This window comes from Arachis duranensis, chromosome 9 (assembly GCF_000817695.3).
Source record: "Arachis duranensis cultivar V14167 chromosome 9, aradu.V14167.gnm2.J7QH, whole genome shotgun sequence".
Taxonomy (NCBI): domain Eukaryota; kingdom Viridiplantae; phylum Streptophyta; class Magnoliopsida; order Fabales; family Fabaceae; genus Arachis; species Arachis duranensis.
In genome coordinates, this window is record NC_029780.3 from 84945596 (window position 1) to 84964643 (window position 19048).

Below are 19048 nucleotides of genomic sequence, written 5' to 3' on the forward strand. Positions count from 1 at the left end.
GTCAATAATCCCAACAATGTCCCGCCAGTTAGAAAAACTTTGGGGTCATATACTAACCCCAATCCAGGAATTGTGTGGGAAGCATTGTGCCACCGGTTGTGCATGAAATAACTTTGAGTTGAAACCTCAACTTATCTCCTTGGTTCAGCAAAATTGTCAGTTTAGTAAAAGCCTGTAGGAGGACCCTAATCTATTCATATCCAATTTTTTGAGGACATGTGATAAGTCAAGACCAATAAAGTTCCCGCTAATGTCTACAGGTTGTTGTTATTCCCTTTTGATTTGAGGGATCGAGCTAGTCAGTGGCTTGAGACACAACCTAAAGAAAGTATAGCAACCTGGGCAGATTTGGTTGGTAAGTTCTTAACTAAATTCTTTCTACCTCAGAGGTTGGCAAAGTTGAGGACTGACATTCAGACAGCTTGAAGGAAAGTCTCTCTATGAAGCTTGAAAGAGATACAAAGCTATAGTGAGAAAGTGCTCTCCGAACATGTTTGCGGATTGGGTACAATTACAGATTTTCTATGATGGTATCACTTCGACTTCGAAACTTTCTTTGGATAATTCTACATAAGATTCTTTGCACATGAAGACCATGGATGAGGCCTTGGATTTGATAGAAATGGTGGCCAATAATTAGTATTTGTATTCTTCAGAGAGAACCATAAAGAAAGGTGTCATGGAGTTGGATGGTTTGGATGCTATTTTGGCTCAGAACAAGGCCATGTCTCAACAAATTATTGCCATCACTCAACATTTGGGAGGTATGCAAGTGTCATCTATTGCTACCTAAGATCCTTCTTTTGATATGAGTGGTGGAGTGTCTCAATTTGGAAGTTTTGGTTATAAGAAACCCTCCCTGAGTAAGTTAATTACATGGGTAATTCTTCAAAGACCAGCTAATAATGATTTCTTTTCCAAGACATATAATCCAAAATAGAGAAATCACCCAAACCTTGGCTCAGGAAATCAAAATCAGAATCAAAAGCAATCTAACTTCAACAATAACAACCCCTACCAAAACCAGTTCAACCAGCAAAATCCTTTCAACTAGCAACATCAATCCTTTCAATCACACAATCCGACTAGGGGTGGCAGCAATACCCGAACCCACGGGTACCCGACCCGCCCCTATCCGGTCGGGGCGGGTTTAAACCCGACCCGCAGAAATCTCAACCCTAGGCATTAGGCAAACTCTGAGGCTCACTTCGTCACTCACTCACTCACTCTTCACTCCTTCAGGCTTGAGGCTTCAGGCCTTCAGCTCTTCTCCAATTCTCCAAGGCTGTCAAGGACCACATCCTCTGCTCAGCTGCGCCAGTAAGTCGCCGTCACAGCTCGTCCGATCGTTTGCCGTCGCTCACCAAGACACCAACCGTCCTCATTCATCTCGGTCGCCTCGCCGCTGTCGCTCACAGAGTTCACGTCGGCGTCGCTCCCACTTCTCGCCGTCACTGTCCTCGCCGACTCGCCTCTCCAATCTGCGGTCTTTGGTCTGTGCTCACCTTGTCGTCCCTCCTTCCTCCGTTGTCGTCTCTCTGGTGACTGGTAAGCACTAAGCACTTCTCACTCAATACTTAGCGCTGATGTGCATGTTCAGTTTTTTTTAATTTAATTTTTATGATTTATGATTTATGTTTTATGTTAAAATAGTTAAGATAAAACTAAAATTAATTTTGATTTCAAAAAATTAATTTCTCGCTCTGGTGACTGGTAGATTCCTGCATTGTGTAGCTCTTTTTCTTGTAAAATTCAGTCCATGGAAAATTCAGGAAAGAATATGTTTGTTGGCTCAATTTGTCAGACTTTGTTAGGCTAAAGCTTGTAAAATTGAAGTTGTTTTGGCTTCTTTGATGATTGGTTATATGGAGAAGAAGAAGTGATTTATTCTGATTTTATTCTGATTTTGTAATTGTCATTGAGTAGTGAATGGACTCTTCAAGATTAGAGTGACTTGGTTTATGAAAGGGAATATGATCAAGGTGTTATAATTATGAAGAAAATCAAAGACTGTTCTATTTTTTCTGTTAAGAACAAAGGCCAGAGTAATAAGTTTAGTGTTAATTATGTTATGAACTTTGTTTATCTGTTTTGGTATGTTGTAGTTTTTGGTTGAATAAATTTGGCTAAATTTTGCCTAAAACTTGTGTGATTTTTGTGCAATTTTACTACACTAATTAAACAGCAGAAGTGCAGAACTGATCAACAAATTTTGCTGATAATTCCATTCCATGCATCTTGTAAATTTATTCCTATCCATGTTATAAAAAATCAGTATTTCAGTTATATCTATCTAAAGAAATAAAAGGGTATTGACAATTCTTTCGTGGTCATTATGATTCACTTTCCTAATCTCTTAATTATAAAAGTTGAGTGATGAATTATCAAATCATATTCACGTAGTTTAGCTACTATTACCAAATAAATTTTGAATTTAATAAAAGTAATCTCTAAATTATAAATCTAAATAAGCAATTGGACTTCAGTTCTAAGCTTTGCCACGGATCCTTCGAGCTCTTGGAATGCTTCCTAATAAAATTAACAGTTTTGTTTATAAATTGAAATTCAAGTTTTGGAGATATATATCAATCAAGATAATGCACATTTTTATATTGTATTATCTACCTGTTCATAATTTCTCTTCCTCTGAGCACATTTTCTGCTGGCCTCTCTTACATAGTACCAATTAATTTGCTAATTGTTACATCTTTTGATTTTCAGGTTTAAATTTTGATTTGCAAACTTTTATGATGATGAAGATGTTGAAAGTGATCAAGAATAAGGGTTGAAGATTCCTTTATATCTAATATTGTAATTTCTTTATTATGGTGTTATGTTTGTAGTGATCTAACACTTTTTTTTTAATTTCAAGTTATTTGAGCTAATGACATTGTATGAATTTCATGTTTGTATTTTAATTTATTTATGAATTTTAAATTTTTTGTCTTAATTTAAATATGAATATGTTAAAATTAAAATATTTAATTTTTATAGGGGCGGGTAGGGGTGGGGCGGGTACCCGCAGGGGCAGGTTCGGGTTTAACATTTTACTACTCGCGGGTAGAAGTGGGGCGGGTTCAATGCGTACCTCAGTATTGGAAGCACCATAAGCAGAACTCTACAAGACCACTCATAGTTTCATACAGGAAACTAGAGCCTCAATTCGAAACTTGGAAGTGCAAATGGGATAATTGAGCAAGAAAAATGTTGAGAGGCCTCCTAATATATTGTTCAGTGATACAATTTCAAATCCAAGAGAAAAATGTAAGCCCATCTATGTGATAAGTGAAAAAGAGATGGAGACTCAATTCTCTAGTGAGGAGGAGCCAGCTGGAGAAAGTGTGAAGGAAGCCAGAGACCTTGAGAAGCCCTCTCTCCCTCTCTCTGCGCACACAATGATTGAACAACCCAAGGTGGAGACTTCAGTGGCCAAGTACAACCAAAGAGTCTCACCTCCTCAAAGGCCTCAAGAAGAACACAAGAAAGGGTAATGCCTCAAGATCTTGGAGGTAATCAAGACACTACATATCAACACTCCTTTCATAGAAGTCCCTGAGAAAATGCATATGTATATTAACTTCCTAAAGGAGTTATTATATGAGGAAATATCTTTGAAGGGAGACCAAACAGTGGTACTAACCAGAGAGTACAGTGCAATTATTCAGAGAAATCTGTCGAGTAAGAAGCCAGATCCTGGCAGTTTCTAAATTCCATGTACTATTGGAAACAAAAACTTTAAAGGAGCATTATGTGACTTGGGGGTGAGCATCAACTTGATGCCACTCTCTACGATGAAAAAGCTACAAATTCAAGAGGTGAAACCCACAAGAATAGCTCTCCAATTAGTGGATAAATCTGTAAGGCAGACCAGTTGAGAATGTATTGGTCAAGGTGGAAAAGTTCTTCCTCCCAGCAGGTTTTGTGATACATGACATGGAAGAGGATGACAACTTCTCTATCATTCTAGGATGACCATTCTTAGCCACTAGAAGATCTCTCATTGATTTGGGAAAATATGAATTAATACTGAGAATCCACCATGATGATTTGGTTTTCCGTGTCTTCAAAGCCACACATCACTCCAATGAAGAGGGGAATTGCATGAAAACTGAGTCTATTGATCAAATTCCCCAAGAACCACTTGACGATCCAAGACAGAAGATGCAGTTCAAACCTTCGTGGACAGGCAGCCTAAGTTTGGCACCAGCTTCAGATTTTAGGGTAGTCCCCACGTCTCTATGAAGCCAGCAACGTGATCTTTAGAGATTTTTTATTAAAACTTTATTTTATTTACAATTAGAATAGATATTATTTAGTTTTAGAAAATATATTTTACATTAATTAGGATTATATATAAAAGGAGAAGAGATCTTGGCCTGGGTTTCTTCTTCTCCTCTTCTGCACTTTTCAAAATTACACACTTTTTCTCAGCTAGGGTTTACTTTCTCCATGAGCAACTAAACCTCCCCTATTAATGTTAGAAGCTCTATTCATTCTATGGATTAATACTACTGCCATTCTATTTTGACTAATGTATTGATTTTAATTTCAAGGATTTGTTTTCGTTCTTCATCTTAGAGATTTGTGTATATCAGAAGAATAACCATTGTTCTATTTGAGTTCTTGTTAAATCTTAGAAAATTAATTTACTTGAACAATAGCTTAAAAGCAATTCCTCCTAAACACTAATTATATGGACTTAACGGGATACATGACATATAATTCTCTTATATTTGGCTAATTCGGGTTTTTGTAGTTAATAAACTAGAACTGGACTTAAACCTCTAATCGAAATTAAGTGACCAAGGAATTGGCGATTAACTAAGTTAGAGGAGACTAAATTACTAAGGAATTATGGTTTAGTCAAATATAGTTTGCCATAAATTGAACTTGGATGATTAAAATAGTTGGTAAGAAATAGAAATCCAAAAAATTAACAACTCTGAAACCTTAACTGTTTTCTCTCATAGTTTTCACACCAAAGTTTACTGTTTGCCTTCCAATTCTCTGAATTTACTATTTAATGCAATTAAATTCTCAAAACATCATTTTCTACTTGTCTAACTAAGTAAATCACTCAATTATTGTTGCTTGATCCATCATTCCTCATGGGATCGACCCTCACTCACCTGAGGTATTGCTTGGTAGGACCCAGTGCACTTGTCGGTTAGTTTGCGGACTCTAAATTCTGCATCATAGGGCACATATTCCCTCTAATAGTGACATGGCACATATTTTCTCTAATGGTGATAGGACACATATTTCCTCTAATGGTGACAGGGCATATATTCCCTCTAATGGCCAACCGATGTGCTAAGATATTAAAGCGCAACAGAGAGACAATGTCCGGGTTAGCTACCAGACATGTCGGGTTTGGCTATATAACCAACATATTAGCTCATTGGCCAGTAGGATAGACATGAATCATTTGCATTTATGTGTATTGTTTTGGTGTGTATCTTGTATTTGGTTTGCCTTCTTGACTAATTGTACCAATATGCTATTTGATCTTATTGATGTATATGTTCTCCTTATTTGTGTATTTCCTGTATTGGCTTGTCTGTGTTTGCATAACTGAGAGATCCCTCATGCTAGCCGTGGTGACGTTGAAGGTTGATTATTGATGCGATAAAAATGATGGAATGACTGGATAATTAAAAATAAGTTTAACTGATAATTGAGTTACCTGGGTAGACGAAGGGTCGTGGCCTTGTCCCACTTGCTCCAGGTTAAAAATTGAGAACGTTGGTAAGATTAATGACTTGTATTGAGAAGAAATGATACTGAATAAATGAAACTGAACTATCGTGATACTGGGAGAATCATTGACTTATATTGAGAGATAATTGAAAATCTGAGATTACTAATTAGCTGAGATTTAGTTTCTGATTACCCTATTTGGTTTAGAAAGGATCCTAAGCTTAAACTTTTGGTTCTCTAAGTATAGGATTGCCTGGTGGGTTCGGGTAGTTTTACATTATCTCTATATGGAACTATTACCCTTACTGGGAACTCGAAAGGATGATGTTCTCACCCGTTTTTGAGTTATAAATACAGGACGTGATGCACTTTGCTGAATGTGCTGGACTCTTGATGAAGCGAAGACTTTACTTTTGGGTTTAATGACCTATGTAGTATTTTTTCCACTTTTAACATATGTATTCTTGTATATACCTCTTAGAGGTTGAATTACTGAGAAACAGGTTGTATTTTATTTATTTATGGTTTGTGTAAGAACCGAAAATTTAAGCCGTTTAATTGGAAACAAAATAATAATTTAATTGTCTAAAATAGTTTAAAATATTTAGAAATATTAATTTGAAAATTTAATGGTGAGATTTGGACTCAACAGATTTTTCGGAGAGGAAAAATCTAATTTTCTGCGAAAAATGCATAAAAATGCGTACCAATAATTTAGCCAACAGTATTGGCTTAAGTCAGTTTGGTACTATGTGTGAGAAAATAAAAACTACAGAAATACTTAGAAAAATATTTTGAATTGAAAAACGGTCACTTATTTTAAAAGTTTTGGCCCGAGGTTGGTGCAAACGAACCAAAAAATCAAACTGGTTGGACCGGGCCCAAGCCCAACATATATAAGCCTTGAGGCATAGTAATTTGGCCTCATTTCATCACAAAGAAGGGTTAGGGAAACTGAATTGAGGAGAAGGGAAGAGAGGAAAAACACTATTCACCAAAAAGGTTATGGAAGAGGCTTTTTGGTGTTTTGTGCTTGGAAAAAAATCGGCCAAGGTATGGTTTCAGTTTTCTTTAGTTAATATATAATCTTGTATGAAACTTAGACTAGTGGACCTTAAGATAGGATTGAATTGCATGAATTATTGTTGAGTATTGTAAATGTAGCTTGGTTGGTGCGGATGTGAATGTGTATGCTTGAGCTTGTTATGATGATTGACGATAATGTGATTAAATGAAAAATTTGATATGTGCATGTAAATGAAAATTTTGGATTGAAAGGATTGCTAGATTGATTAATTGAACTAATTAGCTATTGTGATGAATGAGGAGGTTTGATATGTGGAAAATTGATGATTGTTGGAATTATGAATGATAAACATTGGTGTTGATAAAGGTTAATGGAAATTAATGAGTATTGATGTGGTTTAGGTTGGATTAGAAATTGTTGAATAAGTTGATAAGGTGGGAAATGAGTGATTTAGGTGTTTGAATGCTTGAGAAATTATTGAGGAGTGTTTTGGGTATTGATTTAGTATGGTAACATTGTGTTTTGGTTTGAGTGTTTTGAAAATTAGAGGACTTTGCAAATTTCGGTAAAAACCTATTTTTTTACAAACTTCAACGGGCCATAACTTGGTTTTTGGACCCCTAAATTTTATGATTGAATAAAAATTGGATCCAAGTAGTTTATGTCATTTGAAGAACGGATAAAAAATTAATTTTTACAAAAACGTTAGGCGCGTTTGAAGTTTGGTGTAAAAAACTAAATAAGCAGCTTTTTTTGAAAAACTGAGATATGCGTACGTAGACAGTACCATGCGTACGCAAGCCTGGGCCTCTGCCAGTATTCATGCGTACGCGGCACTGGCATGTGTACGCGAAAATGCCCTTTTTACACTCATGCGTACGTGACCGAGGGCATGCGTACATGGGCACCCATCTCTGCCCCATACACTCGCATATGCAGATGGTGCATGCATATGCAACAATACTATTTTAACACTCATGCGTACGTGGACACGGACATGCATACGCATGACACCTTATTTTGCTGAAATTGCTTTTTTGGGTTTTTAAGCATACCTCTAGCTTTATAAATGTCCATAACACTTGTTTAATATCCTTCTAGTTAGTGTTTAGGCTTTGCGACAACAGGGAGAGTAATAGGTAATGCTAGAAATCTTGTATCTCTACAAAATTTCCCTCGGCAAGTATACCGAATTGTTGTCAAGTAAAAACTCACAATAAAGTGAGGTCGAATCCCACAGGGATTGATTGGTTGAGCAACTTTAATTAGAGGGGTGTTCTAGTTGAGCTAAGCAGATTTGAATTGAGAATTAGCAGAAATTAAATTGCGGGAAAGTAAATAACAAGAAATGTAAAGTGCTGAAAGTAAATGGAAGAAATTAAATTGCAGAAAGTAAATCGCAGGAAATTAAATGGGAGTGGGGATGATTGAGCATCAAAGTAAATAGAAAAAATTAAAGAGAATGGGTAAGATCAGAATTGGGGAAGCTCATTGGGCTTAGGAGATATTGTAATCCTCCGGATCAAGTTCATTCTCATCTCTTTCTCAATCAATGCATTCATTGATCTCTTGGTAATCTTAGGAGATTAGATCCCAATTCCTTGGCAATGCAATCTCTCTATTCATGTAAAATTCACAATGTTTTCTTGAATCAAGATGTAAGTGCATATTTACCTAAATGCTTGCTTATTGCTTAAGAAAATGTATGAAACTACCTAAAATACATAAAGAAAAGGCTAGTAAAACTAGCCAAGATGCCCTGCCATCACAACACCAAACTTAGATCTTGCTTGTCCTCAAGCAAGTGGTAGATCATAAGAAGAATAAATGAAAATACAAGATGTATAGGTCCTTATTCAGAGAATTCAAATCCTTGGTTCATGGGGTTTCATGCATAGCAACTTAGGTTCATGTTCTTGCTGGTCTCTAGGCTCTAACATGTTCTTGAACACTCACTCTGTTGCCCTCTATGAGACATTTATTCATTGACCCTTGTTTTAGCCTTGCTTTTGTTTTCTTTTTCTCTTTAGAGCTTATTGCTTTCTTTAGCTAAGTGCTCTGTGTTGAGGCAACTCTTTATGATAAGTTTTCAGCCAACACTCCCAAACCAGTTGGTTCAAGGTGCTAGGTGTTGAAGCACCCTTAAGGACTTACTCATTCAAGTCTCTCCTCCACACATACACACCACAGGCACATGGTTTGTTATTTCTTTCTTGAGACTTTGGTCTCCAGCACCTCTTTGGACTGCTAAATGTTTTGCAGCAAGGTTGCTCTTAATAGTGGATTTTTAGTTGATAATCCCGGATTAGTTAACCCAAGTTATCAAGTGGTGAAGCACTCCTAAGAACTTACTCATCCAAGCAGATCCTTGCACAAAAACACCACAGACACATGCCTCAAGGTTCAAAATATTGGTGCCTAGCCTTATTTCTTTCTCTTTTTCTCTTTTTGGGATCTTGTTATTTTGCTAAGTCTCATAGAATGCATTTCAAGCTTATGGTTCCAGAAACACATTTAGTCTTGTACCTTATTGATGAACCAACTTAGCTAGTCAACCACCACCACAGACATTGGGACTTTATTCTATAACATTGGACTCCACTCTTGTTTTTCATAACATTCTCTTTTATTGATCTTAAGAAACAAGCATACAATCATAAATATTAGTGCAGTGGCCTAAGCAACTAGCTAGCAAGTAAAAGATAAACTAAAGAAATGAAATGTAAAAACAGAATTGTAATTCCTAAGCTACTATGGAAGCATGTTCTATTTCATACATGATTTTCCTTATTTAAAACTTAAAAGAAAAGAACTTCACCATCTTTTATTCTTTGATGTGCTTCTCCTTGTTGTTTTTTCCTTTTCTTTTTTTTGCTTTTTATGCAACTTTTTTCAGAATTCAGCCTTCTCCATCCTTCTTCTCAAAGCCTCTTCATGGTGCTTTGCCCTTTCTTCTTCCTTCTCTTTTAACTCCTCATAAACAACATCATAGGTTGGGATTGTAGAATGCAAATTAGGCATGTACCCAGTTAAGTAGTTGAGCTTAGCCTGAGTGTTAATGCCATGATCAACCCTGTTCATTTGCCTTCCTTCATTAAGCATATTAAACTCATTGAACACCTTCATTTGAGCTATTTGACGTTGGTTGAGTTCTTGAATCCGCTTTTCTTGATGCTCTTGTCTTTCAGCCACTTGGTTGATAGCTTGAGATAGTTGAGAGTAGTGCTCCACTTGTTGTTCCATTTGTTACCTATGCAACTCCGTTTGGTGATTTAGCCCGTCCATATATCGCCTTGTTAGATATTGAATACCTCCTTGGAGGTGACTCATGTCCATGGTGGCTGGATTGTGTTACACGTCTGGATGAGGTTCTTCTTGTTGTTGTTCTTCTTGTTGTGCTTCTTCTTGAAGCACCATCTTCCTTCTCTGAGGTCTTCTTAGCTGTTGAGCGGGCGCGACATAGTTCATATACTGAGGCGTGATTGGTCTCCCAGGGTTTAGCCATATAGGGTTGGCATCCTCAAAAGCCACTTTGGCTTTCATACATAGTTTTAGGATGGTGCTCGGATACCCCAACCAAGCTTCCGGGTCATTTTTCTCAGCAATTTCTTAGATTCCTTCAGCTATAATTTCATAGACATTGATGTCTCCACCCTTATTATGCAGTGTACCGTGGTAGCTAGAGCAATGTTAACTTCTGAGTTGTTTGAGGCAGGGAAGATAGACATTCTCACAAGTTCAAACCATCCCTTGGCTTTAGGGATGAGGTCTCCTCTTCTAATATACCTTGGTTTTTGGTCTGAGTACCTCACCCAATCAGCCCCTACAACACATATATCGTTTATAATCTCTTGATAATCAGGGTCATTGCACATTCTTGATTGGTAGCTAGCCTCTTCAAAGGGCCTTGATCTTAATTGAAGAACCTTCATTATACCATTGGGGCTGAAGTTGATCTCTTTCCCGCTCACATAGCTTTTGACAGTAGGAGCCTTGGTAGTGTCTTCCCTCACTACATTGGTGTAGAACTCCTTAATGAGATTTGCATTTATTTTTATGACTGGATTCGTGAGCTCTTGCCACCTCCTTCTTTCAATTTTCTCTTTAATCTCTGGGCATTCATCACCATTGAATTGAAAAGCAAGCTCCGACAATATTTTCTTTGGTTCCATCCACTCAAGTTGGCTTTCATGAAACGCAGATTTGAACCTCCTTTCATCAAAAAGGATGTTTTCCACTGGTTCTTTTTCCTTTCGTCTCTTAGAGCTTGAGGCTTTCATGGTTGATTACCGAGCTAGAGGAGATGTAAGTGTGGAAAGTTTTGACTTGAGAAAGGGGCTAGATGGTTGATTAAGAGTACTAAGTGAAAGAGGAAGTGTGGATATGGATAAGAGGGTTATCTGAGAGCAAGAAGTGTAAAGATTTGTTGTGGTAGAATGAGACTTGGAAAGTGGAAGGTTATGGGTTCGGTTACAATTGTGAAAGCTATTTATGTGGAGGGTGGTGGGCAATTGAAGGGTATAGATTAATCTTGTAGGTTGAGAATGGATGGTGGGGGTGTAAAGTCATGTGAGCACAAGAATCACCACTTTATGAGGTGGTTGGGTTCGGTCTTCAAGGGTAGGGGTTATGACACATTGATTCCTTCAATGCTTACATGGCAACACTTCCCAACGAACTCTCTTTAAAGGCATGTGTCTAGTTCCTTCATGTGGTGGTCGAACTACCCTCCTTGGCTTGTCTTATTAATGCCACCTATTCATTCCTTCATTTCCCTATATAAACAATAAAAGAAAGAAAAAGCTAAGTCTATATGTGGTGGCAAAGTGAAGGTGTGACTAACTACTTTTTAAACTTTTATTCCAAAACCAACTAAAACAAACTAAGTGTTACTTATGAATTCAAATCAAAACGAACTTCTTAAGAGTTATGTATGCAACATTAGTGACACCAAACTTAGTTTGTGATCATGTGGTGCAAGAAGAATCGATCAAGGCTCCTAAGATATTCATGATATGATTCTCATATATCCTCTTAGTGTGGCTTGCACACTAAACTTGTTGTTCACTATATGCTACACACAACAATTCATTTGAATGCTTGTCAAGTTTGAATTGAAGTTCATGAGTAATGCTTTATTAGCTGCTATCAAAAGTATAAACTAAAGGGATATAGAGCATGGGTTGCCTCTCATGAAGCGCTTCTTTAACATCATTAGCTTGATGGTTGGCCTTTGTCAGGGTGGTTGGTAGTGCCTCAGATCTCCTCCTCTCACCGTGAATCTATCTCCAGTTGCTTGTTTTAGAATCTCTACATGCTCCAAAGAGAGGATTCTATTTATTGTGTACACCTGAGGCAGCTGAGATGGAATGGTAGGAAGATGAGATGGGATTAGTGAGTAGTGGCCTAAGATCACTTGATCCCCTGAGAAAAAGTCCTCTGTAGGGATCTTTTTGTTCCTCCATCTCCTTGGTATCTTCTTCCCAATTCTTTTTTCTTCTTCAAGTAGTGCTTTGATGATTCTTGTGTTAGAAGGATCTTTGTTGATTGTCTTCTTTGAATTTTGTGGTTCCAGCTACACCTTGGGCTTCCTTGGTTGTTGTATCATTTGAACTTCTTATTTTTTTACCAGGGAGGTCTTCAGATGCTCTACTTATGGCTCACTGTTTGTTTGCTTTAAAATTACTTCATTGTGCTTGTCCTTCAGCTCTTTGTTTTCTTGTTCAGCTTCATGAGAGGGCTTGAAGACATGAAAGGTGAGTTGTTCATCATGTATCCTTAATACCAACTCCCCTTGCTCAGCATCTATGAGTGCTCTGGCTATGGCTAAGAATGGTCTCCCCAGAATGATTGGATGGAGATAGCTCTCTTCCATCTCAAGAACAATGAAATCTATAGGGAGGAAGTACTTCCCAACCTTCACTAGTACGTTTTTTCAACCACTCATATTGCTTGTTTCTGAGTCTTGTCAGCCAATTGGATGATTACATCTGTGGATTTTAACTCATTAATTTGAAGCTTCTTCATGAGAGACAGAGGCATTAGATTGATGCTCGCTCCCAAATCACAGAATTCTCTGTCAATCATTGTGTCTCCTATGGTACAAAGGATGTGAAACTCCCTGGATCCTTCTTCTTTGTAGGCGAGTCTTTTTGGATGAGAGCACTGTATTCCTTATTCATCACTACTATTTGTCCACCCTTTAATGAATTTTTCTTGGTCAGCAACTCCTTCATGCACATGATATATGAAGGCATCTGTTGGAGGGCTTCAATAAAAGGAATATTTATATGAAGGGATGCAAACATATCTAGGAACTTTGAGTATGACTTCCCTTTCTCACCACCCTTGAGTCTTTGAGAGAATGGTGCTTTTGGTACATAGGGTTTCAAGATCTCCTTTTCCATTGGCTCCTCTCTTTGTGCAGAGTCAAGTTCTTGTTCCTTCTCTTCCTATTTCTCCTTTGGAATTTCCTGAGTGTGCTCTGATGGCTTGCTAACTTCCTCCAAATTCTCTTCATCTCTTAGAGTGATCACTTTGTATTCTTTCCATCTCACCTTATTTGTCTCTCCTCTAGGGTTCTTCTCAGTATCACTTGGAAAGTTGTTAGTAGACTTAGGAATTTGCTGAGAAAGATATCCTACTTGAGATTCAAGTCTCTTGATGGTATCTTCCTGGTTCTTTATATTATACCTTACTTCATCCTTGAATACCTTATTGTCTTGAACCTCCTTGTATATATTTTCAAGCAAGGTCTCAATCCAGGAGAGTCTATCCTCTGATGGTGAAGGTAAGTTGGAATTTGGGGGTTGAAGTTGGCCATTTGGTGCTTGATATGGGGGCTAAAAAGAGTTGTTGTGTGGGGGTTGATATGGTCTTTGATTGAGGTGTTGGTAGGTAGAATTGTTATATTGGTTAGAGTTTTGTGTTCTATGATCTTGGTTCTGGTTTTGTTGGTTTCTCCACCCAAAATTTGGGTGGTTCTTTCAACCAGGATTATATGTTTTGGAGTATGGATCATATGGTTGTCTTGATGAGTTTCCAGCATAATTGGCTTGATCCCAATCACCTCCTTCCTCTGTATTGAACTCTTCTTGAGCTTGTGGTTGAGTAGTGACTGCTGCAGCTTAATTCCTCTCCATCTGCTTGGTAAGGTCAGCCAATTGCATGGTAATCAGCTTATTTTGAGCCAGCAATACATTCATGTGATTCAACTCCATCACCCCTCTGTTTGAGTTTCTATTAGAAGCAAAGAAGTACTTATTGTTGGTCACAGTTTTTATGATGTCAATGGCCTCATCAATTGTCTTCTTCTTGTTGAGAGAACCTCCTGAAGAGTGGTCTAAGGCCTTCTTTGACTCTTGTGAAAGACCTTCATAGAAAATGTGCAGATGTACCCATTCATTGAACATGTCCGGAGGGCATCTTCTTGTCATCTCCTTATATCTCTCCCATCTTCATAGAGAGTCTCACCATATTGTTGCCTGAATGTTTGTATCTTTGGGGAGGGTAGAATCTTGCCAAGAATTTGTTCACCAGCTCCTCCCAAGTTGTCAAGTTCTCCTTAGGAAAGGATTCTAGCCACTTTGTTGCTTTATCCCTGAGAGAGAAGGGAAACAACAACAGCTTATAGGTGTTCGGGTGGACCCCATTGGACTTCACTGTATCACATATTCTCACAAATGTGGTTAGATGTTAGTTGGGGTCCTCCTAGGCACTACCTCCAAATGAACAATTGTTTTGAATAAGGGTGGTGAGTTGAGGCTTTAACTCAAAGTTGTTGGCATGGATGGTTGGTTTTAGGATGCTACTTCCACAGTTTCCTGGGTTTGGATTAATGTAAGAGCCTAGAACTCTTCTCTCCTGCCCAGAATGATTAGCTGCACCCTCTCTAACATGGTTATTGATGCGTGAGCATCTTGTCTATCTTTTCCTAGTGAATTTGCATCTAAATTGTTGAGTTTAATTTAGAATTAATTATATTTTAGCCACTATGGATACTATTTTGAGTTTTGAACAATTTTATTTATTTTAGGTAGCATTCGGAGGGATTTGATGAAGTTTCTGCAGAGAAAAAGAAGAAACCAAAGAGATGACCAGCGAAGACCGACGCGGACGCATGGCTCACACGACCGCGCGGAATGGAGAAATCGCAATGACGCGATCGCGTGCCTGACACGAACGCGTGGACTGGAATATGCACAAATGACGCGAGCGCGTGGACAACGCGGATGCGTTACCTACGCAATCTGCAATAATACAGAAAACGCTGGGGGTAATTTCTGGGCTGTTTTGACCTACTTTCCAGCCCAGAAAATACAGATTAGAAGTTGCAGAATGGACAAATCAAGTGGTCCCCACCCATCAACTGAAGATCTGTTAATTAATTCAAATTTAAATTCAAATCTTATCTTATAGGAAAAGATATTATCTTAATTTAAAATATTAGATTTTAAATTAACTAGGATTAGTTATAAAGAGGGGAGACTTTTCTTCTATACATTACATTACATTAGAGGGATTCCATTAGAGAATTCTATACAAATTTACATTCTACATTCCATGAGCAACTAAACCTCCATTGTTAAGGTTAGGAGCTCTGTCTATTTGTATGGATTGATTTTATTACTTTTTCTATTTTAATTTATGTTTTGGATTTATATTTAAGAATTGTTTTCGTTCTTTATCTTATGAATTTGGGTGGAACGGAAGTATGACCCTCTTTCTATTTGAGTTCTTGTATAACTTGGAAAAGCTCTATACTTGAACAACATCATGAAAACATATTCTCCTAAATTCTAATTATCTGGATTTAACAGGATACGTGACATATAATCCTTTTATTCTTTGGGTAATTAGAGTTTTTGTGGCATGCAAACTGGAATTTGATCATGTACCCTTTAATTGGAATTAATTGACCAAAGAATTGGCAGTTAATAAATTTTAGAGGAGACTAGAAAGGTCTAAGGAATTAGGGTCTAGTCACATATAGTTTGCCATAAATTAAATCCTACATAATTAAAATAGTTAGTAAGAAAAGTAAATCTGGAAAAATAGATAACTCGGAAACCTTAACTGTTTTCTCAATATTTTATTCCCAATTTATTTAATTGTCTATACTTTTGATATTTTGAATTTGAACTTAAACTTTTGAACATCTCAAAACCAATTTCTGCTTGCCTAACTAAGCCAATCAATCAATCATTGTTGCTTGATCCATCAATCCTCGTGGTATCGACCCTTACTCACGTAAGGTTTTACTTGATACGACCCGGTGCACTTGCCGGTTAGTAGTGTGGGTTATAAATTACCGCACCAAGTTTTTGGCGCCGTTGCCGGGGATTGATAGTGATTAACAACTATTAGTTGTTTGATTTCTTAGATTAGGCGTTTTAGTTTTAATTTTATTTAAAAATTTTTGCTTTGAATTTTCAAAAAAAAAAATCTTTCACGGTATTTTTCTTTTTTTTTCCTTTAACGTTATTTTTTTTCTTTTTCCTTTACATTATTTTCTTCCTTTTCATTTACCCCTTTCCCCTGATTCGTTCCCCTTTCCTTTTCCTTTATTATTTAGTTTTATTTTTTAAAAAAAAATAAAAAAACTTATTTAATAGCACTAATATTTTTGGTAATTTTTGAAATTAAGTTTGGTGTCCCCGTAGTAATTTTTCTCTAAAAAAAATATTTCTGTTTTGTCTTCTTTGCTTTCCTGTTTACCACATGGTGCGTTTAATCCTTTTTGGTGTTTTATGCTAAGGAAAAATAATGGAAAGAGATCACATGGGTTACTACTTACATCCAAGTAGTGATTTATACTATGGTGGATGGAGGAACTATCAAAATTTTGGTTGGCAAAGCCAAAACCAAAGAAACTTCAGTGCTCCATGTTCCAACTACCAAGAACCATCATCTTTCTACCCATGTCAAGAGCCACCATCAGATATTGAGACTTCTCAGAAGAAGAGTGTTATGGAAGTAGAAACTCTTAATGCTATTCTTGCCCAGAACAAGCTTTTGACTCAGCAATTAAGTCTACTTACTCAACAGATGAGTGGCATGCAAGTTCCAACTATTAACACCCAACACCCAAATTTTGAGTGGGGAGAGCAACCTCAGGGGCCACAAAATTTTAATCATAGTTCTCAGGGTGTTTTTCAACAGAATAATTCTAATAACCACCAGTTTCAGTCTTCTCATTCCCAACAGAACAATGATTTGGAAGCAATCTTGAAAAGTTTTATGCAAGAAACCAGAGCCTCAATAAGAAACTTGGAAGTGCAAATAAGCCAAATAAGCAAGCAATTAGAAGAAGAGGAAGATGCACAACCTCCAATGCCCTTGGTAAGTAATAAAGAAGAGATTGCATTAGAAGAAAGCTACCAAGAGGAAGAGGTTGAAATTGAGGAAGCTTGCAAAGAGGTAGAAGAGTTCAAGGAAGAACACAAGGGAGTGGAGCTTGCAAGACCTCTTCCAAAGCCATCACCATCCAATACAACATTCAAGTGGGTAAAATTCCTATCCTTAATCCTTACATTCCCACTTGAATATGGTTGCATGCTCCAAATCGAAGTGCAAAGATTGGTGTAGAGCTCAATTGAAGAGGTCTAGAAGGTTGTTTAGATGTCTCTGTGAGAATTCAGATTGCTTGCCACCAGGTGGAAATAATGGTGATCCATAAGAAGACAGACGTAAAAGCAAGATTTGGGACCCTAGAATTCATTCCCATAATAAACTCTCTTGGGGCCTTGTCACTTGCTTCAATTTGCTCAAAGGCATTATACGCCTGGTTTGGGATCCCGGTAGCCATTGGAATTACAAACATTGGTGGAGATTCTTGGATCAGTACAAGCATAAGTCACCATGACAAGGAGCTCACCACATATCCAACTTAAGGACTTTAACTAAAAGTGATTGGTGGGAGACAACCCACCGTGGTATGATCATTTCTTTTCATTCTTAGTTGTTTTTCGTAGTAGTATTTTTCGTATTTATTTTATTTTTATTGAGTTCTTACTAATTTTCTGATCATGCAGCTATGTTCTCCCAGGAACCGACACCTCAAGCTATAAAAAAAATGCCACGCGACGCGACTGCATCAGCGACGCGTCCGTGTCGCAAGGAGAGGGGAGAAAATAAAAACGAACAGAGAGTCATGCTGGAGCGTGGCTGGAGGCGTGCCAGTGGCACAAATCGCCCCACGTGACCGCATCGCCGACGCGAGCGCGTCATGTGGGAATATTAGCCTCCCACGCGACCGTGTGACCCACGCGGCCGCGTGCCCTGATTTTCGACGTAAAAAGAGTGCACAACCAAATATTGTGCTGGAGTGGTGCTGGCTTGGTGCCAGACGCATAATCCCTATCACGCGACCGCGTCGCCGACGCGTCCGCGTCATTCCCTTCTGAAGCCACTCACGCGATCGCATGCCCCACGCGATCATGTCACCCCAAATTTGGCAATTATTTAAATTTGAACAGAGAGTTGTGCAGGTGCGAGGCTGCACTCGCGCCCGAAGCATTACATGGGTCACGCGACCGCATGACCGACACGACCGCGTCAACTAACTAAAACGCAATCATGCGAACGCGTGCCCCACGCGGCCGCGTCGCTTGTGCCGCCCAGTTTACTTTCTCTCTCTCTCCCAATCCTAATTCTCTCTTATTCTTTTATCCTTTTATTTTTCTGTCCTCATAATATTTATCTCTTCTATTTTCAGTTCTTATTTGCTTGAGGACAAGCAAACCTTTAAGTTTGGTGTTGTTGGACGCTGTGCTTATTGGTTTTTTGGCACCAAAAGGGAGGCGAATCATCTTCACGAAGGAGCATAACCTGAAGAATAAAGCGACCGCTAGGATAACTAAGGTGGTTGAGTTACTTTCATTTTTATTCCTCCCCTCTTTTTTCTATGTTATGTTCTGGCTTTCTGCTATTTTTCTTTGTTTGTTGCATGATCTTTTATTAGTTAGAATTCTAGGACTAGTTTTTTTAATTTCTTTAATGCTGAAAAGATGTTTCATGTACCACTCACTGAACTTGAATCCAAAAAGAAAAGAAAAAGAAGTGATGTATTGCATGATAAATTGAATTTAATTATAAGAATAGTCTTATTTACTTAAATGTGGTGGTATTTTCTGTGATTTTTGAATGCATGATATGAACGGTGCATATTTGAATTTGAATCAAGGGATGTTGATGTATAAGGAATAGGAATTTAGAGAATTATTATGACTTCTCTGAAATAAACAAAAATTTAATCTTTGAAGCAAAAGAAACAGCAAAAGAAAAAATCATTATATAAATAAATAAATAATAATAAAAGCA

General features: G+C 37.7%; 1 protein-coding gene across 1 annotated transcript; it reads left to right on the top strand.

Moving 5' to 3' along the window:
* The first annotated feature begins 679 nt into the window (after positions 1-679).
* On the top strand, positions 680-2876 carry LOC107466069 (uncharacterized). The gene is made up of 3 exons (XM_052254315.1): positions 680-764; positions 1183-1548; positions 2722-2876. Exons 1-3 carry the CDS (start codon positions 680-682, stop codon positions 2787-2789), a joined length of 519 nt encoding a protein of 172 aa, XP_052110275.1. The 3' UTR covers positions 2790-2876.
* Positions 2877-19048: the final 16172 nt, after the last annotated feature.